The following is a 22,072-nucleotide window of genomic DNA, read 5'->3' as shown; positions in this document are numbered from 1 at the left end:
CTTCAGATGGACACTATTATATTGTTTTATAAAAATAACAGTTACAAAAATATCAATAATTAGATTTTACATAATGTTTGAACTTTGTTTTTGCTCTTCTGAAAAATTCATATTTTCGATTTAAGCCCTTATGACCGCGCATCAAAGATATATTCCAGGAGAAGGTTTAGATATCTATCTGAAAAATAAAAACTTCAATCGGAGCATAAAACTAATTATAAGTAGTGTTTTTAAGGTATAAAACGTAATAATATAAAGGTAGAAACAAATTTTATTTCTTTGTATTTCTCTTTCAAATTGTTATTAGGGGGGCCAGACTTGTGCTTAAACGGCCATTCCCTCTTTGTTGTTACGTATGGCTCCAATCCTCCTAATATCACGCCATCCTCTTCATTCCTCCACACTTGTTTGTTCTAATCAAATCACCGTTATTTTCTCATCCTCATACTTCTTTATACATTATTCGCTTCTGCTTTCCTTCTCAAGGCGTTCTTCTTGTAACTAGCTTTGGCATTTTAGTAAATTAATTAATTATTTGTTACTAATCCTCTATCTGTCCTATTACAAATTATCCATATACTTTTTAAAAAAATTACTGCTTCTTATAAAATAAAATGTTCTGAAAGAAATTAGAATAATCCAACTATATATTGAAATATGACCATAAAGCACTAGTCTTACATTTCATGTATTATGTATATACTAATCATTAAAATTATCATGTTTTTCTTTTATGAAGGGTGCGAAAAAATTTAAATATGACCACAAAATCATTTTATAGATTGATTTGTAATTACGAAATAACGTTTTACATAGTCGGACAAACAAGTATACAATAAGCATAATATTCTGGGATCAGCTCATTACTATCGCGTTTGAAATCGATCAAGCTGGAATCAACATCCAGACCACTTGACTTGCGACCTCTTCTTCGGATAGGCATCACAAAGGGTCGACCAACCACATCCTCTAGAGATCCCAGATTATTAATACAGAGTAAGACTATCCTCTTCCAGGTCAGAGGTCTGCACTAATACTCCTGAGTGGGCGTAGCTATTTCAGGAAAGCTTCTAATAAAAAATAAAATAGAAAAAATTGTTGCCCAGCTATTTTGGCAGACATGGGACAGTTAACGAGGCAATAGCGAAATAATATCCGTTAGAAAGTGAGGGGACCCACCTGCGCCCCGACTGCCTCTGGATATCTCTGTGGACGTTTATATTTAGCCCTAACGTTATTAACTACTCCCCGACCATCTGGCTAGGTCTCTTTAACATGCTGCCTAATTTAAAGCCCTTTCGTAAGATAACATTTGTATTTACTGATGGCTGAGTGTCTATGGAGGTGGAGGACGGACTAAAAATAATTCTTCGGCCTCAGAAGGTCCATATTGTACCGGTGTAAGAAGCTATTGAAAATAGATTGATGAATAATTATTATTGGGTTGATAATAACTGTATTTTCTATTGAAAAAGTTTCTTGGTACATATTTATTTTTTTTTTTTTTTTAAACTCCAAAATTTTAAAATATTTATTTTAATACATTTTTTAAACAACACAGCAATAGATTTATAATTGTTTTACTCTATAATTGGCATACTCCATGAACAAATACAAACCAAATATCATTTTTTTCATTCAATATAAATAACAATATTCAATTAAAAACCAAATATTCTTTAATCCTTTTCTTCCAACATAGTTTATTTCAGCCCTATTTATTACCCTATTTCTCATTACTAGAGAACGAATTTTCATGAAGTATAAAATTGAAAAAGGTGTAGTAAAAAATTTAGTTAGCAAAATTGGTCAAAACCATAATATATAAAACACACAGGTCCTGGCAAAAAATAACTTTATTATTTACTGTATGATATTATATGGAAATCTTATCTATCTTTGTTTGAATCAAAATAAACTCAGAATATTTACAACTAAAATGTATATGGAAATTGTAGCACCAAAAAAATGAATGCGAATATTGCCTCTCTTTCTCGCTCCCAAACATCTCTTGATAACAACTCGTCTTATTTTACCTTTAAAACATACCTTATTTAGGGCGAGTAGAGCAGTCTCTGAAACAATTAACTTATATTGAGCTACATTTAATTATCGGTAAAAGTAGGAATCAGAGTTGAACATTTTATGTAGTATTTTTTCCTGTGTGTCTTTATTGGATGCAGTTTTTTATAGAAGAGATATAAAAAAAATAGTTTCGGAGGATTATTTATCTTAGGTGGTTAAGGGTGTAAAAATCACTTTTAATTGTATTTGTGCCTCATTTCCTTTTTTTCTTGGTTGGCCAGGGCAGGGATTGAAATGAGCAATTCGGTGGTTCTCCTGAGGTCCTCCAGGCTTCCTTAGGGCTTTTTCTGCACCTTAGTTGGAGAGAGCTGTATCAGTCTCCTTTGCTCGGAAAATAGCTTGTACGTTTGAAGTCTGCACGTGGCATTTTGTTCACCTTCTCTATACTCGCAGAGAGGATCGGAGACAATATGGAGCTTTCGGAATAGATGAGCTCTGAGATGGTTGTGCCCCGTTCATAAGCAAAAAATGAGGATCTGTACTCGTTGACTGAGTTGGTGGATGGCATCTCCGCGGTCGTGATGTGGATGGCTCTTAATCCATTGTTGCCTACTGATAATTTTATTGAGCAGTCGAACTGAAACTATTAGAATCATGGAACCTGATCGGCTGATCTGCTCTTTCGTTTCCAGCAAAACCACAGTTTCCAGGGATGTGCATGAGGATCAGACTTTCAAGTTCCTTGGCGTATTTTTTCAGTTCTTTTCCCCAATTTCTGTTATGTGAGATGTCATGATTGGTACAAGTTATATTTATTTTGAAGTCAGTTTCGAAGTTCTCTATTTATGTCAATGTCGTTCTGGAGTAAAAATGTGTAGTACAGTGATTCCCAACCGGTGGTCCGTAGAACCTTGGGTGTGGACCGCGGGAAGGATTCGACATTTATTTTATGTTGAATTATTGTTAAAACTGCTTTATTATTAGCTCAATTGATGTTTTAGTGTTAAATGAAAAGTTTTAACTAATAAATACATTATTAAATTGCCTCTGAACGCACTTTTAAGCAAATAGATTATCACATATTTTGCAAGAACCCCCTTTGTCTTAAGTCAGAAGTAAAGATGGGCAGTGGATGGTTCAAATTCTAGCTAATTAGGCCTCAGACTTCTATGGGTTGGGAACCACTGATGTAGAATAATCAGCAATTGAGGATAAAGTATTATTCCTGGGGTATCAATGTATGATTTTTTTTTAAAATTTAATATTATGTGAAATATTCATTTCAGTATTAGACAGGGAAGCATGGACTTACCTTTTGCAGTATAGTGAGAGGGCGGACCTCCCCTGTAGTAAGCGAACACCGGCAGTTAGACCGATTAGTGTAGCAGCACCTTGTCATTGTGAGCCATGATTACAGATCGTAGCGGGGTAATGGTCCCTTCATTAATAGTCTAGCCCTCTGCCTATGCGGGGTGGCCCGGCTAGCGAAAATCACCAACAGTGGCCTTGATTTTACTCCGACTTTAGCAATTTCATTTATCAAGAAATGAGTTGTAATTTAGAAAAATTATCAATATTAATTTAAACCTTATTTAAAAAAAAAAAAAAAATACGAGAAGTAAAATTTGATGTGAAAAGAGAAAATGAAAGACGTTTATTCATTATCCAAAACCCTCCTAAATACAGTTGAGAAAAAAGGATTTAAATGGATTTTGGAACGAAATGACTTGAATATTAATGAATATAAAAAAAACATAGTATTAAACTAACGGAATGTGAAATATTCTATTAACAAAAAATAAGGCTATGGACAAAATAACTTCATTTCGAACAATTCTAAAAGCAAAGTTATGGACAATGCTTTTTTGATTAGACAATGTGAGATATCCTGTCTTCAAAAATATTTTAAGGTCAAAGATGTCTTTGATAATGCTTCAATAGACGAAACGTTGACGGATTATTTATTTACTGCTGTTTGAGACTAACAGAATAATTGCAGTTATAATCTTCTAATTATATTCTGTTATATTTTAATTAAAATACCAGTGATGCGGTGAGAGGGATGCGCTGGGATCTCTTGAGCTCTGCTCTACCCCTCACACGTGGGGGATAGAGTGGGCTCAGGGATCCTCAGGTCGATTGTGTAAATATTGTATATATTATTTTATCATCATGTTATTTTATTTATTTATTTTTCATACAGATAGTTTGATTATGTTCATCTTGTCTATTCTTTTGTTTGTATATATTTTAAGAGAGTTTTTTTTTATTATTATTTTTTTCTTTTCTTTTATTTTTTTTAAATTTTAGTATGTATGAGATCATTCATCACTATTACCTATTGCCCACAACTGTGTGGCAGATTGTAATATCTATCAATAAATCAATCTATCAATTCCAAAAAAAAAAAAAAATATATTCTGTTATATTTTAATGAAAATTAAATATCATGATAGGTTTAATATAGTATTAAAAGACACTTTAAAAAAAAAAAAGAAGATTATCTATATATCTCCTTAAAAAAATATCTCGATCAAGATAGAACAGTAGTAAAAAAAGAGCTGAACAAAGAAATCCTATGAACAGAAACAGAGAATGAAAAGTATATTACACCTATTTAGTGATTTACGATATTTAAGAATCCCCCGATAAAATATAATCTCTTCAAGTCAAGAAGTAGATGACGTAAATAAAAAAACGATCGCAATAATGGAACTCAATAAAATGATGTAGTTAATTTCGACCAAAAATAAAATTCTTCATAGAGAAACAAATGTAATTTTTTTATAAACTTTGGAAAATAAAAAATAATATGTAGTCTCCGTTTTGTGACAATAAGATTTATAGTATTGTCTAGTTTGATTTAATTGAGAGATCTTCCTTGCTAAAATGTTCTTTATTCAGAAATCATTAATTAAATCACAACGTTCCAGGACAATGGAGGTAAATGATGGACTCTCATTTCTTTAAATATTTAGTAGTTTATTTTAACAAGTATCAGACAACATTGGTTTACCGTTATATAATAAATATTGGACATAGTAGGGGATGATAAGTTAAAAGAATACAACAATGCTAGTGCACCTAATAATGTTGCCATGAAACGTTAGGAGTTAAAGTTAATGAGTCCTGAATAAGGAAATTTTAACAAGGAAAACATTTTCACTATCCCGATCTAGGAAACATAACATAACGGAAATATATATAAATATCCCATTAATTAATAATAAAACTAGTTTCCATAAAGTGGCCGATTTTTAGTGTCCTCAGAATGTCAAAACACAATTCACAACAGAGCCAGGAAATGTTTGAGTTGGAATCGTTGCCGAAAGTGATTTCCTACCGGAGAGGACAACAGTGCTGTGGTAAAGTTGTTAGGTAGATGACAATAGGAACGAGAGGGTCAGAAATTAATATGGAGGATAGCGAGCGGAGATGCTGGTCAGAGCAATTTAAGACGGATCGAAGGGTTCATTTGATAAACATAACAGAGACAAGGGATGCAAATCCACCCTTAGTAATTTTCTCCTTAGTTAGGCCGCTCTTGGCCACCGGACCAGAACGATTCGGTTTTCCCTCTCCTCGACAAAGGGAATTTCCTTTTTCAATTTCCAACCCTCGCCGTAGCCATGACCTCTCCTCTCCTCGAGCCCCCTCATCCATAACTTTACACTGTCATCATTACGTGAGCTATACTTGTCAAATCGTCCCTGTTCGATTGAGCCTTTAATATACATGCAAATCACGGTCGGATATGAATTTAAATATGCAATCGCGTGGCTAAAAATGATCCTATGGGTGATTTTGATATTGTCTGTTAGTAAAAATATCCTTAATGAAATTCATTGCTCGTCATTCATTCAAAAATGAACACAAAACAATAAGTTTTATTTTTTATCTTATATATATTTTTAGAAACATAATATATTCGGTCCAAATCTATTTTCAGGACCATAACATATCTAAGAGAAATACATGCAAATCGATAAAAAAAATAAAAATAAATAACCTACAATAAAATAATTCAAAAATTAACATTTAGGAAAGAAGAATAAAACATGTGGACGTAGTAGCTGAGGGAGTTGAGGCGTCACCTTAACAACCTGGTATCTGCAATGGTGCCAGTTCGAATCTGGTCTGGGTAGGTTGACTTTTATTTCGTGATGGCTATAGGGAATAAAAACTTGACACTCCCACACTAATTGAATTGGTTGGTTACCAAAGGAAAACCCCTCCCTCCTACCCTTATGTCAGGAATGACCAGGCAGACCAGCAGGAAATGATAAAAAAAAAGTTTGTAGAACAGTGTTATAATGTAATATAATGAGTTATAAAAAGGGAATCCACCAATATTTAGAAAAGTGTGTTTTGTGTACATTAACTGGTCTGATAAATTGTTTTCCATGCATTTAGTACATACCTAGTTATGATTCAAATAGTCCAATTAATAAGTATCAATGAATATTCCTGTAAAAGCACCTAAAAAAAACAAAAAAAAAAAAAACGAAAATACCAGGATTTGTTGATTTCACCCTTTTTACAGAACACCGACGAACGATATAGCTACATAGAAAGGACAAAAAAACTTTAGATGGGAGGGGACACACAACACCATAAAATATGATCTACCAGCTGACCTCCATATGATATGGAGATCATACTCATATCCGTATATGATGATAGGTGATTATATCCATACATAATTTATGAGCAGACCTCCATTCCACTTTGCAGGATAACAAACAGACGTTGATAAACTTTTTGAGTTTCTCTTTACAATGAAATTTAATCAAATTTTACCACCCATGTTGCAATAGTTATACATTTCGATATAATAGTGGCCATGGATCCGGGCTCCCGTTCAGTGTGTGGTCTAGAGTACAGCCTAAAAGTTTAAAATTAAAAGACTAGCCTTTCCGAATCCGAAAATTGAGGCGATGACCATGAGTGGTTGATATCTTAAAATAAAAATAAAAAAGAATAGTCTAGTCTTTATTTTTTTTACATGTCACAAATATCTCTGTAATATTGTATAACAACAAAAAAAGAAGTTTATATTAATACTCTTGCAGTAAACTCCCCTTTATAATTCAATCTCATTATTTCGGATCTAAAGGGGTTTCATTATTACTTGTAAAATTTATTCAAGTTTTTATTGGTTATAATAATAATAATATTTTTTTTAGTTAATGACTAAAATGTTGAGGACAGAAAATGCCTAGCCCTCTCTTGGTTGTGACCTATCAGTCCAGGTCTCAAGAATCCAAGCAAAAAAGAAACTGATAATCCACAAAGAATTTCTGATAATCTTCGAGTCAAAACCATTGGAATTCATCTCTAGATACTTGGTTCGTGAAGATTACTACTACCTTCCTGTAGGTTTGATAGAGGTACTAAAGCTTGAATATTGCCTTTAAATTTGTCTTCTGCCCACATCAATGGTTTTTAATTAATTTTGAGTTCTCAGTGATTTTCAAATAAAACAAAAGCTCAGCAGATTTTTGTAAAAACCAGGAAAAAGTACCACCTAGTACATTATTTTCAAATTCGAGCTAACAATACTACCTTTTGTTATTAAAAGTAATTCATTAATAAAATAAAATTACTAGAATTCTTGTTGGAACTGCAATCATGATAGAAAGATGAGGTAGATTACTCTATATTATTGAATAAACAAAAAAAAGTATACAGTGTAACTGTTAGGTTGTCCCTATCCCCTTCGTTCGATAACATTTGTCATTTAAACTATTCACCTAAAGTATATTGTATAATACAAATCACCACTTTGCACAACCGTTGTTCAAGAATCTCTAATTCCATACAAAGTATTGAACCCCTAATCCTGCATGGATTGTAGCATTACAGATTTTCATACTGACTAAAAGATTGTTAGCTACGGTATAGTTCGAATGAAAAATGGTACTGATAAAATATTAAATTCATCAAGTGAAAGTAACTGCCTTTGAAAATGTTTAGATTTGTATACCCAAGGGCGGGTAGGAGTCAAAACTAAGGGGTCGTCATGATTGAATGATCGGAGAAGAGAAGAGAAAGGTGGGGGAGTGGTGAATTGAAAAGGAAATTCCTTTTGTGATAAAACGGTGATTGTCCTGTTTAGGGTGTCAGCTATCAGGGGGAACATAGCGCATCACAGTGATGTGTGCTTAGAGAATCGTATATGATATTGATGGGTAAAGTTTCCGAAACGCAATAAAGTAATTGGAAAAAGTTTAATGGGGCTGTTATACAACAGGTTATCGATCATGTCTGATAGTCAAAACTAATGTATTAATTACTTTCAGTTTATTAGTAGCTAGTATATGCATAGGTTGGTGAAAAAAAAAAATCACTGTTTTGGTTGTAGAACTAGAGGAAAATCAAATATATGTCATCGAATGGATTAAATAATATAATGACTTTTTAAATTTTAATGTGTCTGAGTTGAAAAGAACATTAAAGAGAATAGTACTTTTCCTTCCAATTTTAACCTTTAGATAACACGGGATTCGGCACCAGTGACGTATTACCTGAGATGCTAATAGACAATACAAATAAATAACCAGTAAATATATATTTATTACACTGGTTTTCGTTTTTCCCTAACTCCCTCCAGTAGATGGTCTCCATTTTAGGGTAGTCTTTCAGGTATCAGACCTATTCCTTATCACACTCCTCCTCGGGGTGTAATTTGCAGACTGTTGATGGCTACCAGCTTTCGATTATTTCGATGGTAAAATAGATAATAATTACATCTAAAGGAAACGTACTGACCTTAAAAAAATAAAATAAATAAATCATTAAGAGTAACATATTTGTTTGCCTTTAATATATTTATGTGCCTTTATTGTATTGTTGCCTTTATTTTTATATACGTAGAGATAAACAATAAAACAATAACAAATAAACAAAGAGATTTAATCTAGCTAGTAAAAAATGTGAGTACAAGATAAGAAAAACAAACGAAACATTTAATTAAAAATAAAATAGAAAAATGTTAGTGAAGCAAAGACCAGAAAAAAAAAATACTAAGATATTTTTTCTAACTAACTCCAAACCTTGGTGTAAGTTATAAATATATAAAAGTAATAAAAATATAACTTACTAAAATATAATCTATAACAATTTCTATAAGGTAGAAATTAAGAAACATAGAGTATATTAACAAATAAAAACAAAATGTCAATAAATTTTGATTTTTGATTTTGAGATTTTAAGATTGCAAAAAATGTCAAACACCTATTTCAATGACTTAATCCTATCAATCTGTAATGGTTCCATAGTGAAATAGTATTCTTTTTATTATATTCTATAAGATAATTTTTGAGGAACCATAGGCATTTAAGCATAAGTGTTTCGATTCCAGAATATTAAGATGTTATTTTCTCCAGCTTCCAGCTGCAGACAATATCAGTAACAACCCGCAAACCGTACAGTTACAATATGAGATGAGAGAGGGGTAGGGTTAGGATGGCAGTATTAGCCTAACGAGCCGAAATCGGGACCGCACCATTAACCACCCTCCAAACTCCCGCTTCATATCTGTCTCTACGGACCCCAGTCAGTCCATGATATTTCAATATAACGTGCTATCTTCTGTGTAATCATAGCAAATGTGTTCTACAATCCCGTAGGATACTGCTTTAAATATCTTAATATCATGAAAGTACATTTTGAAAAAACATCTATTAAGTATCAGTAAAGCTTCCTCATCATTTCAATTTATTTTTTATTTTAATAGAAATCACTAGAAAAAGGAAATTATTTATTGTTTCCAGGTCTCTATTAGGTATATAATTATTTATAATTCAAGTTGTTGTTTAAGAATAAAATTAACAAGAAAACCGTTTTTTGAAATATAGGTGCATCCAGGAAATTACTTTTTTGCATGGGTTAAGCGAAAGAACTGGGTAGGATCTGAAAAAAAATGATAAGGGGTGTGCAGTGTCTACAACTAACTGATTAAGCAAAAATAAAATGTTTAACGATCTAAAGTGTTTGCGTATAAAAATAAACAAATATTGTGGAAATACGAATTTATTTATTCTTGAATTCGTCATTACTACAAACAGCTCAAATAATACAAAATATATAAATGTTTATTATTAAAAAAATATCGGCATAAATTTTAAAATTAATGCTCACATTTGTGTCCTGTATATCAACTAGAAACAGAACAGGAAACGAATAGAAATATACATATATTTTTTAAGGTATATTTTTGTATCCACATCTTCTATTGTAAGTGAGTGAAAGCAGGATTGAAATAAATAAATTTATAAGCTTAGTTTTGGCGAGAGCAGGGCATCTTCCTGACCTGATATCAAAATAATGTAACTCTAAAGATGAACATCACACAATTAATACCTCTTATAATGTTTTTTTACAACGTTGTCACATGCATCTGGTGAAATACCTATTTAAATCTTAAAATTTTCAAAATTGAAAAATGCTTTATTTTAATTAAAATTTAAATGATAAGACTGTAAATATTTTCAACAGAAACAAAGACAATCAAATCTGTAATTTGGATGAAGGTGATTGGGAAAGGGGGTAGCTACTCTACTTTACAGCTATTAAATAAATTATTTATTTTAATCCCATAGAAATTCAAAAAATAATTTGAAGGACCTTGTCTCTAATCTGGAGGAACTCATATCTTAAAGTGCCGAAGGCCCCAACTAATTTAAAGACTGACCTGGATTCTAAAAAAGATCAGAGAGAGGAAGATTTCATCTACCAGGTGTACAGGAGAAATTGTATGCCAAGAATGTAGGATGGGCATTATAACGATAAAGAATCGGGAGATAGAGAGAGGGAGAGAAGGGGCATGAGGATTGGATGGAGGCCAGGTAACAATTAGATTGTGCTGTTGACAAGGGTGGTCACTTGATTTCATTGCTGGGCTCTCTAAGTTGCTCCACATTTCTCCTGGGGATTGGATCCCCTCAGGGGCATCTCCTCACATCCCTTCTTATTTTCTTTTATTTCTTGTCCTTTTATCAGCCGTTATTTTAGTGTGGGTACCTCCTCTTAACCTTTAAAAGTGTCAGTAATAAAAAAAGAGAAAAAAAAAGCAAAGATATTACTCGTGACGTTTATATTATTTGAAATTCAGCTAACTATTGATTCTAAATCTCAAATAGATTATTCTTAATTAGTAATTTATTAAGCATAAATTATTTTATACTCAAGTTATGGACTAAATTCCCCTATTTTATCAACAAGTTTCTTATTCGATAATTTGAATAAATAGAAAGAAAATGATATGTAAAAAAATATTGATTACATGGAAAATATTAGGGATACATAACGTACATATAAATCGATCTATTTGTGATTATTAACATATTCATTTTAATAACAGATGTAAGTATTCAAAAATATATTTGTATTTTAATACAGAAACTAAAACAAAAACACTTGTTACTTTCCGAAAGTACAGAACTGAATTCAATAAAAAGTCACAACCATGAAAAGATGATAATAATAATATAAAAGAAGTTTTCATTATGTCAAGGCTACGGCTAAGGTATGAAGGTAATAATTATTGTTTGAAAACATTCTCAGTCAACAAAAATATAATTTATTTAAAATTTTTTTAAAAATTTTTTATGAAATATCTTTAGGATTTTAATAAGTCAGTCAGTATATCTTTAAAAAATGAATAAAATAAAGAAGCATAAATCATGTTGCAACCATAATGCAACAATACTATTATTAATTATTTAATAATCATTTCAAAAAATTAAAAATCTTTTAGTTCTTTCCAGTTATGACTAGATTAGACTATGTAATAAGATTTTGTAAAATTTTTACATTGTCTTTTCTATACTCATATTCAAACTAATATTTGAGCCAATGTGTGAAAAGCTTACCTCTTATTTCAAATTATTTGTTGGAGCAAAGGATTTCTATTGAATATTTAGTTTCTATCACATTTAGTTTATACTAGATAACTTTTCAGCATTTTACTGTATTATTATCTTTGGTTAAAACTATGAGGTTGTATTGGAATATTAATAGCAAATTAATTCATTATATCTAGACAGTGGTATTTTTCATATTTTTGCTCAGATGAAATTTATTTCTGATCAAATAGAAATAATAATAATTCTTGACTTAATTGACTTTATCAATGGCAAAATGTTCAAGAAAATTCAATTAAGATTTTTTTCTAAATAAATGAAAGTAAAAAAAAAAAAGAATAGAAAATTTGTTAACAAAAAAAGTACTAATTGTTCTTACATAAAGGCAACTATTAACAATTTTAACAAATATTTTAATATAGACCAAAAGTATTAAAAAATATTACTTTAAAGGGCTTTCAAATTATTATATATGACAACTGGTCATTTTGATTGTTAAGTAATAAATAGTAATAGAAATTTAATGTACCATTTATGTTTAAAAAACAGCTACAATGTCTAAACAATGTAACAAGGAGACTATTATATTAAATTATCAAACAAAAGATTAAAACACTGAACTGTCACACATAGATTAAATTATATTTTGGTATATGTTATTATTGATACACCTTATAAAGTAATAAACTTGGAAAAGTAATTACTTTTCAGTGAATTGAATCACTAATAGAGTTTCAGATTTTTTAAAATAAAATTTCTCAACTTCTTGTATAATAAAAACACTAATAGTTTAAAAATATAGTTTTTCAAGCAGACACACCTTTAACAGTTTCAGGAAGTGGCCACTTGGAGAGCTAGTACTTAAGCCAATGAAAACTACTTTTATTTTTATGAATGATTAGAAAGGAATATCCCACTGATCTATTACTATACCTATATAAACGAAAGTTCTCAAATTCTAAATTTATCCAAACAAATATGGTTATTTTTCTTTAAGCTAACTAACAATGCTTAAAACCTAAAATAGTTCTCAGAAAATAAAATTCTAAGCACTTTGTAATATATATACCAAAATATATTGGGCCATTATATTGTGTAGTAAAAAAGGAGAGAAGTTTAGCACTCCCCTTGACAAGGATGGAATATACATAACAAAGGCATAAGCCATGGCACATGGTTTATCTAACACTGTTTTTTTTAATTGATTATTCATTTAATAAACTATATTAGCTTCTTTTAAAGACATTGAATTATCTTCAAAACACATATAATTAAATCTACAAAAACCATAAGCAACTTCAACATTGATCAGCTCACTATTACAAAATTCATCACATTTATAACCCATCAACAAAATAGTCTTTTCACTGTTGGATAATGTAGGACCAACCAATATAGAAATCATGCATTTTGATTAGAATACAAGTAATAATCACTTAGATTTTGAAATGTTTTCGTCAGTCAGATTAGTTATTCTGTTACTTTCTTCTACTATAATTCTTATTTATGTGCTAGAAAATAATTTGTTTTGTTATTATTAATTATGACTTGCTGTGTAGTAAGATTTTATAAAATATTTGAATGAGGTTTCCATAATAAGATAGATATTAATGTTAATATACATACAGCCACTTAGAAAAAAAGTTAATCACTCAGTAGCATTGGCTAATTTTATTATTCTTGGCATCAATTATTATAATAATATCATTTTATATGAAACACTGTCAAATGTTTCATTTTATTGTATAGATCAAATGTACTACTGATCAAAAAGAAAATAAATTTTTTATTTTACAAGTAGTATCATCAAATTTTTAAAGATGTTTCAGTAATAACTCATTTTATTTCCAATTTATGAAGAATGAATAAAGGAATTGAAATAAATGAAATGAGTTATTTTCCAAATAGTGTGATATTTAGTTATCAGAAAATCAAAGTGATTTAAATTGAACAGTTTTTATTTTTATTGCTTTCAGGCTATGCTTCTTTATAATTTTATAAAGCAGGCACACACATTATATAATAATTTTCATAATATCGATTTTTAAAATAAGATTTACAGTGATATATACACTGAAGAGTAATTAAATGACATAGAGCACATAATTACTGATTAATTTTAAATATTATTTTTTATAAACACACATCATATGTTTAATGAAAATCTAAAGGAACTAACAGAAACTTTTGGTATTTGTTTTTATATGTAAGTAAATTGACTTAATTGGGCAAAGCATTCCAATGACTTACACAAAAATATCTCCTTTTTCTTTATCTTCCTCTAATACCGTTACTAGGGTCGAGGAATCTCTATCCAGTACAGCCACTCCTCTCGATCCCAGTTAAACTGCAAGAAAAATAGTAAAACGGAAAAATACCAAACTGGAAAGTAGAGACTCGTTACATCAACTGCTCTTTCATTTCAATATGGCATGGAAATGAAAATATCATTCTTCCCTTTTTGATCAAAAATGTAGGGCATAAAATAAGTGTAATATTTAATAAGAAGTTTAATGTCTTCTTTATTAATTTCACAAATATCATTGTCTTGAACTATCAGTTGCAAAATACACTTGTCAAAATAATGGGTCCTAATACCATTTTTGTCTGCAATCAAGAGAAGCTTCACAAAAAAACAAAGATAAGGATATACCTAAAGAGCTTTGAAATACTGCAAAACTATATAACATACAAGAATAATTCTTATTGGTATTTATTTTGTTGAGAGTGGCCATCAATAAAAATACTCAGACATTTTTCATTCTCTTTCAGATCCTGGACTCAACTGAAGAGGTTAAAGAAGGGGCTTCCTTCCAATGTTTCCTAATTACCTTTCAGCACAAAATATTTCTTTGTGAGAGAATACCGGTGAATAAAAATGGCTAGATAGTGACTGAAAACTGTTTACAGAGATAAAAGGTGTTATAGTGAATGATTTGTTTCATCTAAAGTTCAAATTATTTTTTATACAAATACTTTAAAGAAAATGAAGGCAGCCATTGTTTTAGGTTTATCACAAAAGAAACTAGTACTATTGACATCTGAAGCCTCAGTTTTAGCTTTGTGATAGGGCTAGAGAGAAATAGATCAAGTATAAAAACCTGAAAGTGAGAATAAAATGTGTGGCTTAAGGAGAATAAACAGTAAAATAAACACTAAAGTCATTAACATTTAGGTGAACAGTCATTCTTAAAAAGCTCTGTAACTGAAATAGCACCATAATTAGAGACCTTTATGGTGAGGCAGAAAATATCTGGTCACTTTAACTGTGAGCAACATTATTTTTTAGTTACTTGTAAAGTAGTAAAATGTGAGTGACAATACTACTACACAAGTGCTTCCATAGATGTAGCAGATAATTAAAAAGAATAAAAACCTTATCCATAGGGCCTGTGCTGTTGGAGGCCCTAATAAGAGTAGATAAAAACTTAGAAATTTCTTAATGAGATCTATGCACTTTTGCTATTATTCCTTTTACATGACCTGTCCTAAGAGGAAAAATAACAGTTAGGTAAATTTTGACTAACTATTTTTCTGGATTAATATATTTAATTGTCTTCTATTTTTTTAAAATATTTATTTATTGCTGTTTACAACTGTACATTATAATACATTTAGTAAATTTGATCTAAGTTAAATTGGAATGTTACAGGCGTGTAGAAAAACTACCCATTAGTAGCACTCTAATGACATTTTACATTAGCTGGTCTCGTGGCCATCTTCTTTTCAGGCGCCTCAGAGGATTGTCAGGAATGGAAGATTAGAAACTAGGGGGTTTGAGTGGTTAAAGAGTTTATAATGGAAGGAGTGATATCTGGTTCGGGCTAGATCGGTTACATAGGGAACATTAAGGTCTTTATGTATGATTTTATTTGTGACAAAGTAAGGAGCATTGAGGATTTGTCTTCTATTTAAAACTTTTTTTTCCATTTTATGATGTTAATTGCAATCTTCATGAAATGAGACCATAAAATTAATAGGAAGAGTAATGAGCAATAGCAAATAATCCATTTTAACATTAACCTGGTTGTTGGTGGGCTTATCGTCATGACATGTTTTGGTCACGAAAATTAAAGAGAAAATTTAAACTAAAAATTTTATTACTTAATTTTTTTTTTTTCGGGAACTGACCTGAAAATTATCCTTAATTTTCAAATCCCCCTTATAGATATGGCTGGGTTTTTTCGGTTAGCGATAAGCAATAGATTGAAAATGTATGATTAGCGACGGAATTTATCTTACCACTTACAAGTATGTATTAATCTATGATTAGGGAAAAAGTATACCTCCTACAATCTGTGATATTGATACTGTTTGTCTGATGTTTAAGATGCTAGTGTACATACTTTCCATCCGATACTTGCAATACCAGTATCGATACTTTACATTTGGCTTAGCACTGCACTTTTTTTTGTGCTCAAAACTTTTTCGAGTATCGGAAGTATTGATACTTTTCATCCAACACCCTCGGAGTATCGGTGCTTTTTATCCAATACATCTGGGTAACCATACTTTGTTGGTATCGAAACAGCCTTACATGTGATAATAAACTTAAACTATAGCGGGGGTTCCACGGTGACAGTGATAGTAAAAGCTGTCGCAGCCACTATGATCGTGTAACCTAATGTTTGATATCGGTTTATCAGGATTTCCTTGATAGTTTGTAATGCTATCAACTATCTGGGCATTTTAACAAACTTACTGTCACTTTCACCGTCCTCATGGGACCTCTGCTTGGCAGGATCAGCAGATGGTTATATAGCAGTTGGTTGTTTTCTTCGCAAATAAATAAATACGATTTTGATGGATTCTTTGAACATGAAATTCACTGCCTAATTTATCATTTGAAAAAATATATATAGTTGACAAAAACCATTATATTAATGTGTAAATGCAGTTCATCTTATAATCCGATTTAGTACCCCTTGGTTTCCTTTCGTTCGTCATTGTTTGCTACTGACTTGAAAGTGTTTATATGACATTAAATGACTAAATTTCATGAGGCCAATCGAAAAAAGTAATTAATATTCGCATATGATATTAGGATTCACTTGTAAAATGGATGACGAAGTGTAAGAGTTTCACCCTGTTTTAGTTTATATTGTTATTTTATCATTCCTTTCATGATCTACGATTTAAATTTGTCTTAGAACCCCCACTGATTGCGTGGACATTAATACAGCTCTCAAAGAAGTTATGAAAGGTGCTGTGAGGAGTGGTGTGGTTGTTCATGGAATAAGAGAATCAGCCAAAGCATTAGACAAGTAATCAATTACGATATTTTGAAGTTTAGTAGATTTAGAAATTCAATTGATATGAATTTTTCGTATTGATTGCTTAATAATACATGACCAGATAAAAATCCTTAACATTTATAAAAGTTTCATCCTACCGTTACAAAGTATGTTAAATGTTTTTAATTTTTTATGATCTTGTTGGTATATTTATTCAAAATAATGTTTGAAACATTCTTTTTGCGGCTATGAATTTGTGTGAGTACATGTGATTGCTTTACTAAACTAAACAGTCAGAATCACATTGGTCATAAAATACTTTTACAATAAAATTTTCAAAAGCTTTAATTATAGCTATAAGTTTTCATATGTAAATAATTATTAAACGTTTTATCTGTTTATGTGTACTGTCTCTCTTGTTACTTAAGTCAGTATTAACTATAGCAACTGTTTCTATTTCAACTATCTTTTGGTTCTTGAGTATGATCTTTGGAAGACCATATACTGGAATTTTAAAAAAACTGCAATTGGTCTAATAGATTGTAACTTTTTACTATTTATTTACCTGGAACACAGATTTATTAGAAATCGTTAATTATTTTAGACAATAAATGTTACTAAGAACTCAGTCATTTAAAGAGAGCAAAGTATACTTTAATTAATTAACTTAGAAGGTTTATTTGCTTATGAGATTTTCTCTGTTCGAAGTAATAGAGAGTAATAGAATTTGTTGGACATAAGGTTTATTATTACATTTAAAGTGATTATATTTAACCATTTACTTTTATTTTCAGAAGGCAAGCTTTACTTTGTGTGCTAGCAGACAACTGCGATGAACCTATGTATAAAAAACTTGTTCAAGCTCTCTGTTCTGAACACCAAATTCCTCTTGTTAAGGTTGATTCAAATAAGAAATTAGGAGAATGGTCCGGTCTATGCAAAATTGATAAAATAGGAAATCCTAGAAAAATAGTTGGTTGTTCATGTGTTGTTATTAAAGTGAGTAATAATTCCTAAACCAATGACTAATGTGCATTTTATTTGTTATAAGGAGAATCTAGCTATACTCTATCTGTAACTTAATTTCTTTTATTAATAGGTTATTGGTTTTCTGTTAATAATGTTCATTAGTAACATAATTCATTTTCATCATATTGTTCTTCATGCTTGTTATCTTATCAACATACAGAAACATAATTAATTGTGCTTTTCCTTGCATTTCAGCTTCTTATTAAATGAAACACAAATTATGTATGAAATCATAAAACGTATGATTCCTTAAAGTTCATGGGGATTATGGCTAAATGTATATACAACAGATAGAGCATTCTTAATGTTCCCCTGAAAGTCAGTGATAACTATTAGTACTTTTGGTTTATGGTCTTTTAAGTCGGAGTATTGTGGTAACGGACTTGTACTTCATAATCTCTTCTTGTACCTGGATTTAATTTTGTGGAACTGATTTTCCTAAGGTTTTTACAGTATAGATATTTGTACAATTGTCATTCAGCCGTTGATTAACCTTTAAGTGGTAAGATTTTTACTCAGTGGTTGGATGTCTCTATTCAGTTATTGGTCCACGTGACATTTATTCAACCATAGGTGACAGTTGGGAATATAGTTCAATATATATAAATCATGATAGTCAAAGTGTAATGATGCTGTGTTAATTTTATGTTGTAGGATGTTTGATGAAAAAAATTCTTATTTTTTTTACATGTAATTAAAAAATATCAAATTTGTATTGATCCTTTAAAAAATATCTGGTATGATCAAAGTTGGTGGCTACTGGAGAAGACAAAAATACGGAGATATACAAGCTATTTGAGTTGGGAAAACTGATATCATCAGGCTTATAAAGTTTGGATGTGTTACCCGATGGGCTAGGCATGATCCTTGGATGAATATGGATGATACACCAAGATGAATCCTAGAAGAAAGAAAATGTCTACCAAACATGCAAGACAAAGATGTAAAGGACAGTCAAAACTCAAAAAAGAGAACTGTGTGGCATTGGATGCTTGAACACTGGTGGGAGTAAGAAACTGGATAATGGCACCACAGGGCCAGAACACCTTGCTTTGCGAGGAGGCCAAGGCCCACATCAGAATATAGTGCCATGGAAGCTGAAAAAGAAGTTTATATTGAAAGAATTCTAAGATTCATTGGTGTCATAATATAGAATTGATTTTACATTAGTTTTGGTCCAGGATTAGTACAATTGTCATTCAACAAACTCTTAATTTAATAGAAATTATCTTTTCGGTTTGATAAAACCTATAATCACTGGTAGTTTTCTTGTTAGGAATTTGTTTCTTTTTAACCAAAACTTATTTGTTGCCCATGTTAGCTTTGAAACTTAAAATATAAATCATAGCATGAGCTAATTTGAGGTTAGAAATCTGGATTAAATGCATGCTCGCTTAGGTTGTAGTCTTCTTTGAATAAATTAAGTAAAAATAGCATTTTTTTTTTCTTAAGCTATAGTACCTTTTAATCCTGAATAAAAAAATCAGCAATATGATTTTCATACTTTAAAAAATATAAAATCTATTGTTTTATAGGAAAACTATAACTGTTTGTGATTTCTCTAGAATTCATTTTAAAATAGTTTTGAGTTTTTTCTGAGTTAAGAAGTTGTAAAAGCTTTAGTGATGGTTTTCTATCTGCTTTTCCTGTCAGTTGTACAAGTTTCAGGCCAAGGTTGCTTATTACATGGAATATTTGCTTACGTATACAAGTTACAGCTTATGCTTTCTGATAAATACATCACAAACCACTATCGACCTTTGTTTGTTGATCTTTGAAGTATTATAGCAATAGGCTACTGACTTCTTCAAGAGGCCACAGGATTAAAATTATACCTTCACTGCTACCTTATTTCTATATATGAAAGCATTGCAGCACATCTACATTATAATCTAACCTTAAAATCTCTGGGTGAGGATATAGATTCCAGTTTTCCTTTGAATCATACTCCTCTCTCCCCCAGAAGTGGCAAAGATTATGACCAGACATCCTCAGCAGTATAGGTAGGGGGAATAAAAATGGTGACTGTTTCAAAGCGATAAAAAAAAAAATTTTTCATTCGGAGTTCTATATCTTAAAAAGTAGGAAAAACACAAGAAAACCTAAGAGAACGTAATTTAAAGAAGAGTAAATTTTCTAAAATATGAGCCCTAATAGAGTTATTTACGTTAAATAGTTTTCGAAATATAGCTTTTTAAAAAGCAACATTTCATAAAAATGTTGTATAGGACGTACTGAAAGATCAGTAGTTAGTGAATTTATATCTCAAAAACCATTTGACGTACAGATGTCAATTAGCACTAAAATTAAGCTAGTTTAATGAGTTATAAAGTAGTTTATGATGTTTATCTTCGTAGGAGTAATAGTTTACATGAAATTTGCTAATTAAATTGATTTATCGTTGTTCAGACAAATTTTTATTTGCCAAATTTATATTCATATGTGAATATCATAAAGACTACTACTGCTATGAAGATAAGTGTCATAAACCAGTTTATAGTAAGTTAAATTTCCTTTATTTTGAGTGTTGGCAGACATATGTGCGTCTTATGGGTTTAGAGATATATTTTTTCAAAAATCCAACATTTTATACGAACAACTAGAAATTAACATTTTGTGAGTTTATTTTGTCAAATATCATTAAAACTACTACTCCTACATAGATAAACATAATTAACTATTTTGTACTAATTTTAACTAGCTTTAATTTGAGTGCTGGTAGACATCTATACGTCGAATGGTTTCTGAAATGAAGTTTTACATAAATCAAACTTATTGTCCAAACAACTATAAATCAATTTATTTTAGCAAATATCATGAAAACTACCATTCCTACGAAGGTATAGGTCATAAACTTCTTTATAGTCCATTAAACTAGCTTTAATTTGAGTGCTAATAGACATCTGTACATCACATAATTCCTGAGATATAGATTTCTCAAAATAAATCAACTAATTACTAATATTTTAGTAGATTTTTAAGAAATTTTGCCTTTTAAAAAGCTATATCTCGAGAACTATTGGACGTAAATAGCTCTTTTAGAGCTAATATTTCAGCAAATTTACTCTTCTTTAAATAATGTTCTCTTAGATTTTTTAGTGTTGTTTGTAGTTTTTAAAATATAGAGCTCCGACTGAAAAATTAATGTTTTTTTAAGGTTTTGAAACAGCCATCATTTTTTATTCCCCCTACCTATACTTGGCAGACTCATCAATTTTGACTAGTAATTATACATAATTTTCATTAAAGTAATCAAAATTGGGGTAAGATAAGTGCCTTTTTTTTCTTCCCGGCTCTTGTACTATGATCAAATGCCTCATCTAGAGCACAATGGGTTAATGATCTTACCAAATTAATATATTTGAATGTGGAAGTCACATAACGAAAGACGTTAATGAGAGTCATATTGATTAAATTTATATCTTTGTTTTAAAAAATCGACTTAATAAAGCTTTGTGAGCTTGGTAGTTTGATCATAGATCCTAAAATCATTTCACTAAACCAACAAGGGGTTCATGCATTTCAAATTGAGGTTTACCAAACCAAATTTTATGTTTTATTTCTGTTCCTCTTGTTTTATTATCTGTATTACCAATATTCTCGAACAATATTCCACCACTATTATATGATGTATGGTTTTACTATTATTTAAATAATATTTTTACATATAGGTATAGTCTGGCCTATCTCAATTTAAATATATTTATATAATTGTAAAATGTATATATAACAACTCAATTTTCTTCCAGGATTGGGGAGATGATACACCTCATTTAGATGTTTTGAAAGAGTATATGACAGATTCCGTATAATGATTTTAATTTCAAGAATCTGTTAAATAAGTGATGAAAATGAATTCAATTTGTATTTTGTACTTATATTATATTTTGTTTTAATATTTATGAAATGTAAGAAAAG

At 30.4% G+C, this 22,072-nt stretch overlaps 1 protein-coding gene, 1 long non-coding RNA gene and 1 other non-coding gene across 3 annotated transcripts; 2 read left to right on the top strand and 1 right to left on the bottom strand.

Annotated features, from left to right (window-relative positions):
* Positions 1-8,541: 8,541 nt before the first annotated feature.
* On the bottom strand, positions 8,542-16,386 carry LOC106684513 (uncharacterized). The gene is made up of 3 exons (XR_001343708.2): positions 16,178-16,386; positions 14,142-14,238; positions 8,542-8,796 (listed from the first exon to the last, which is right to left on the bottom strand). It is a non-coding gene; the product is annotated as an uncharacterized lncRNA (long non-coding RNA).
* On the top strand, positions 12,985-13,088 carry LOC112210159 (U6atac minor spliceosomal RNA). The gene has a single exon (XR_002945032.1). It is a non-coding gene; the product is annotated as a U6atac minor spliceosomal RNA (small nuclear RNA).
* Positions 16,387-16,731: 345 nt separating the features above from the next.
* Positions 16,732-22,043, top strand: LOC106684512 (small ribosomal subunit protein eS12). The gene is made up of 4 exons (XM_014426638.2): positions 16,732-16,963; positions 17,042-17,155; positions 17,920-18,124; positions 21,904-22,043. The coding sequence occupies exons 1-4, from the start codon at positions 16,926-16,928 to the stop codon at positions 21,964-21,966; spliced, it is 420 nt and encodes a 139-aa protein (XP_014282124.1). The 5' UTR covers positions 16,732-16,925; the 3' UTR covers positions 21,967-22,043.
* Positions 22,044-22,072: the final 29 nt, after the last annotated feature.

Source organism: Halyomorpha halys, unplaced genomic scaffold, assembly GCF_000696795.3.
Source record: "Halyomorpha halys isolate HHAL.00 unplaced genomic scaffold, Hhal_1.1 Scaffold587.1, whole genome shotgun sequence".
NCBI classification, from domain to species: domain Eukaryota; kingdom Metazoa; phylum Arthropoda; class Insecta; order Hemiptera; family Pentatomidae; genus Halyomorpha; species Halyomorpha halys.
This window is presented reverse-complemented; position numbering and strand designations above follow the sequence as displayed.

Bases quoted from the DNA above. Each gene is read 5' to 3' on its own strand.
- LOC106684512 (XM_014426638.2), top strand. From the start codon at position 16,926: ATGATATTAGGATTCACTTGTAAAATGGATGACGAAGT. The intron at 16,964-17,041 runs GTAAGAGTTTCA...AATTTGTCTTAG, and splicing joins TGTAAAATGGATGACGAAGT to AACCCCCACTGATTGCGTGG. The intron at 18,125-21,903 runs GTGAGTAATAAT...ATTTTCTTCCAG, and splicing joins GTTCATGTGTTGTTATTAAA to GATTGGGGAGATGATACACC.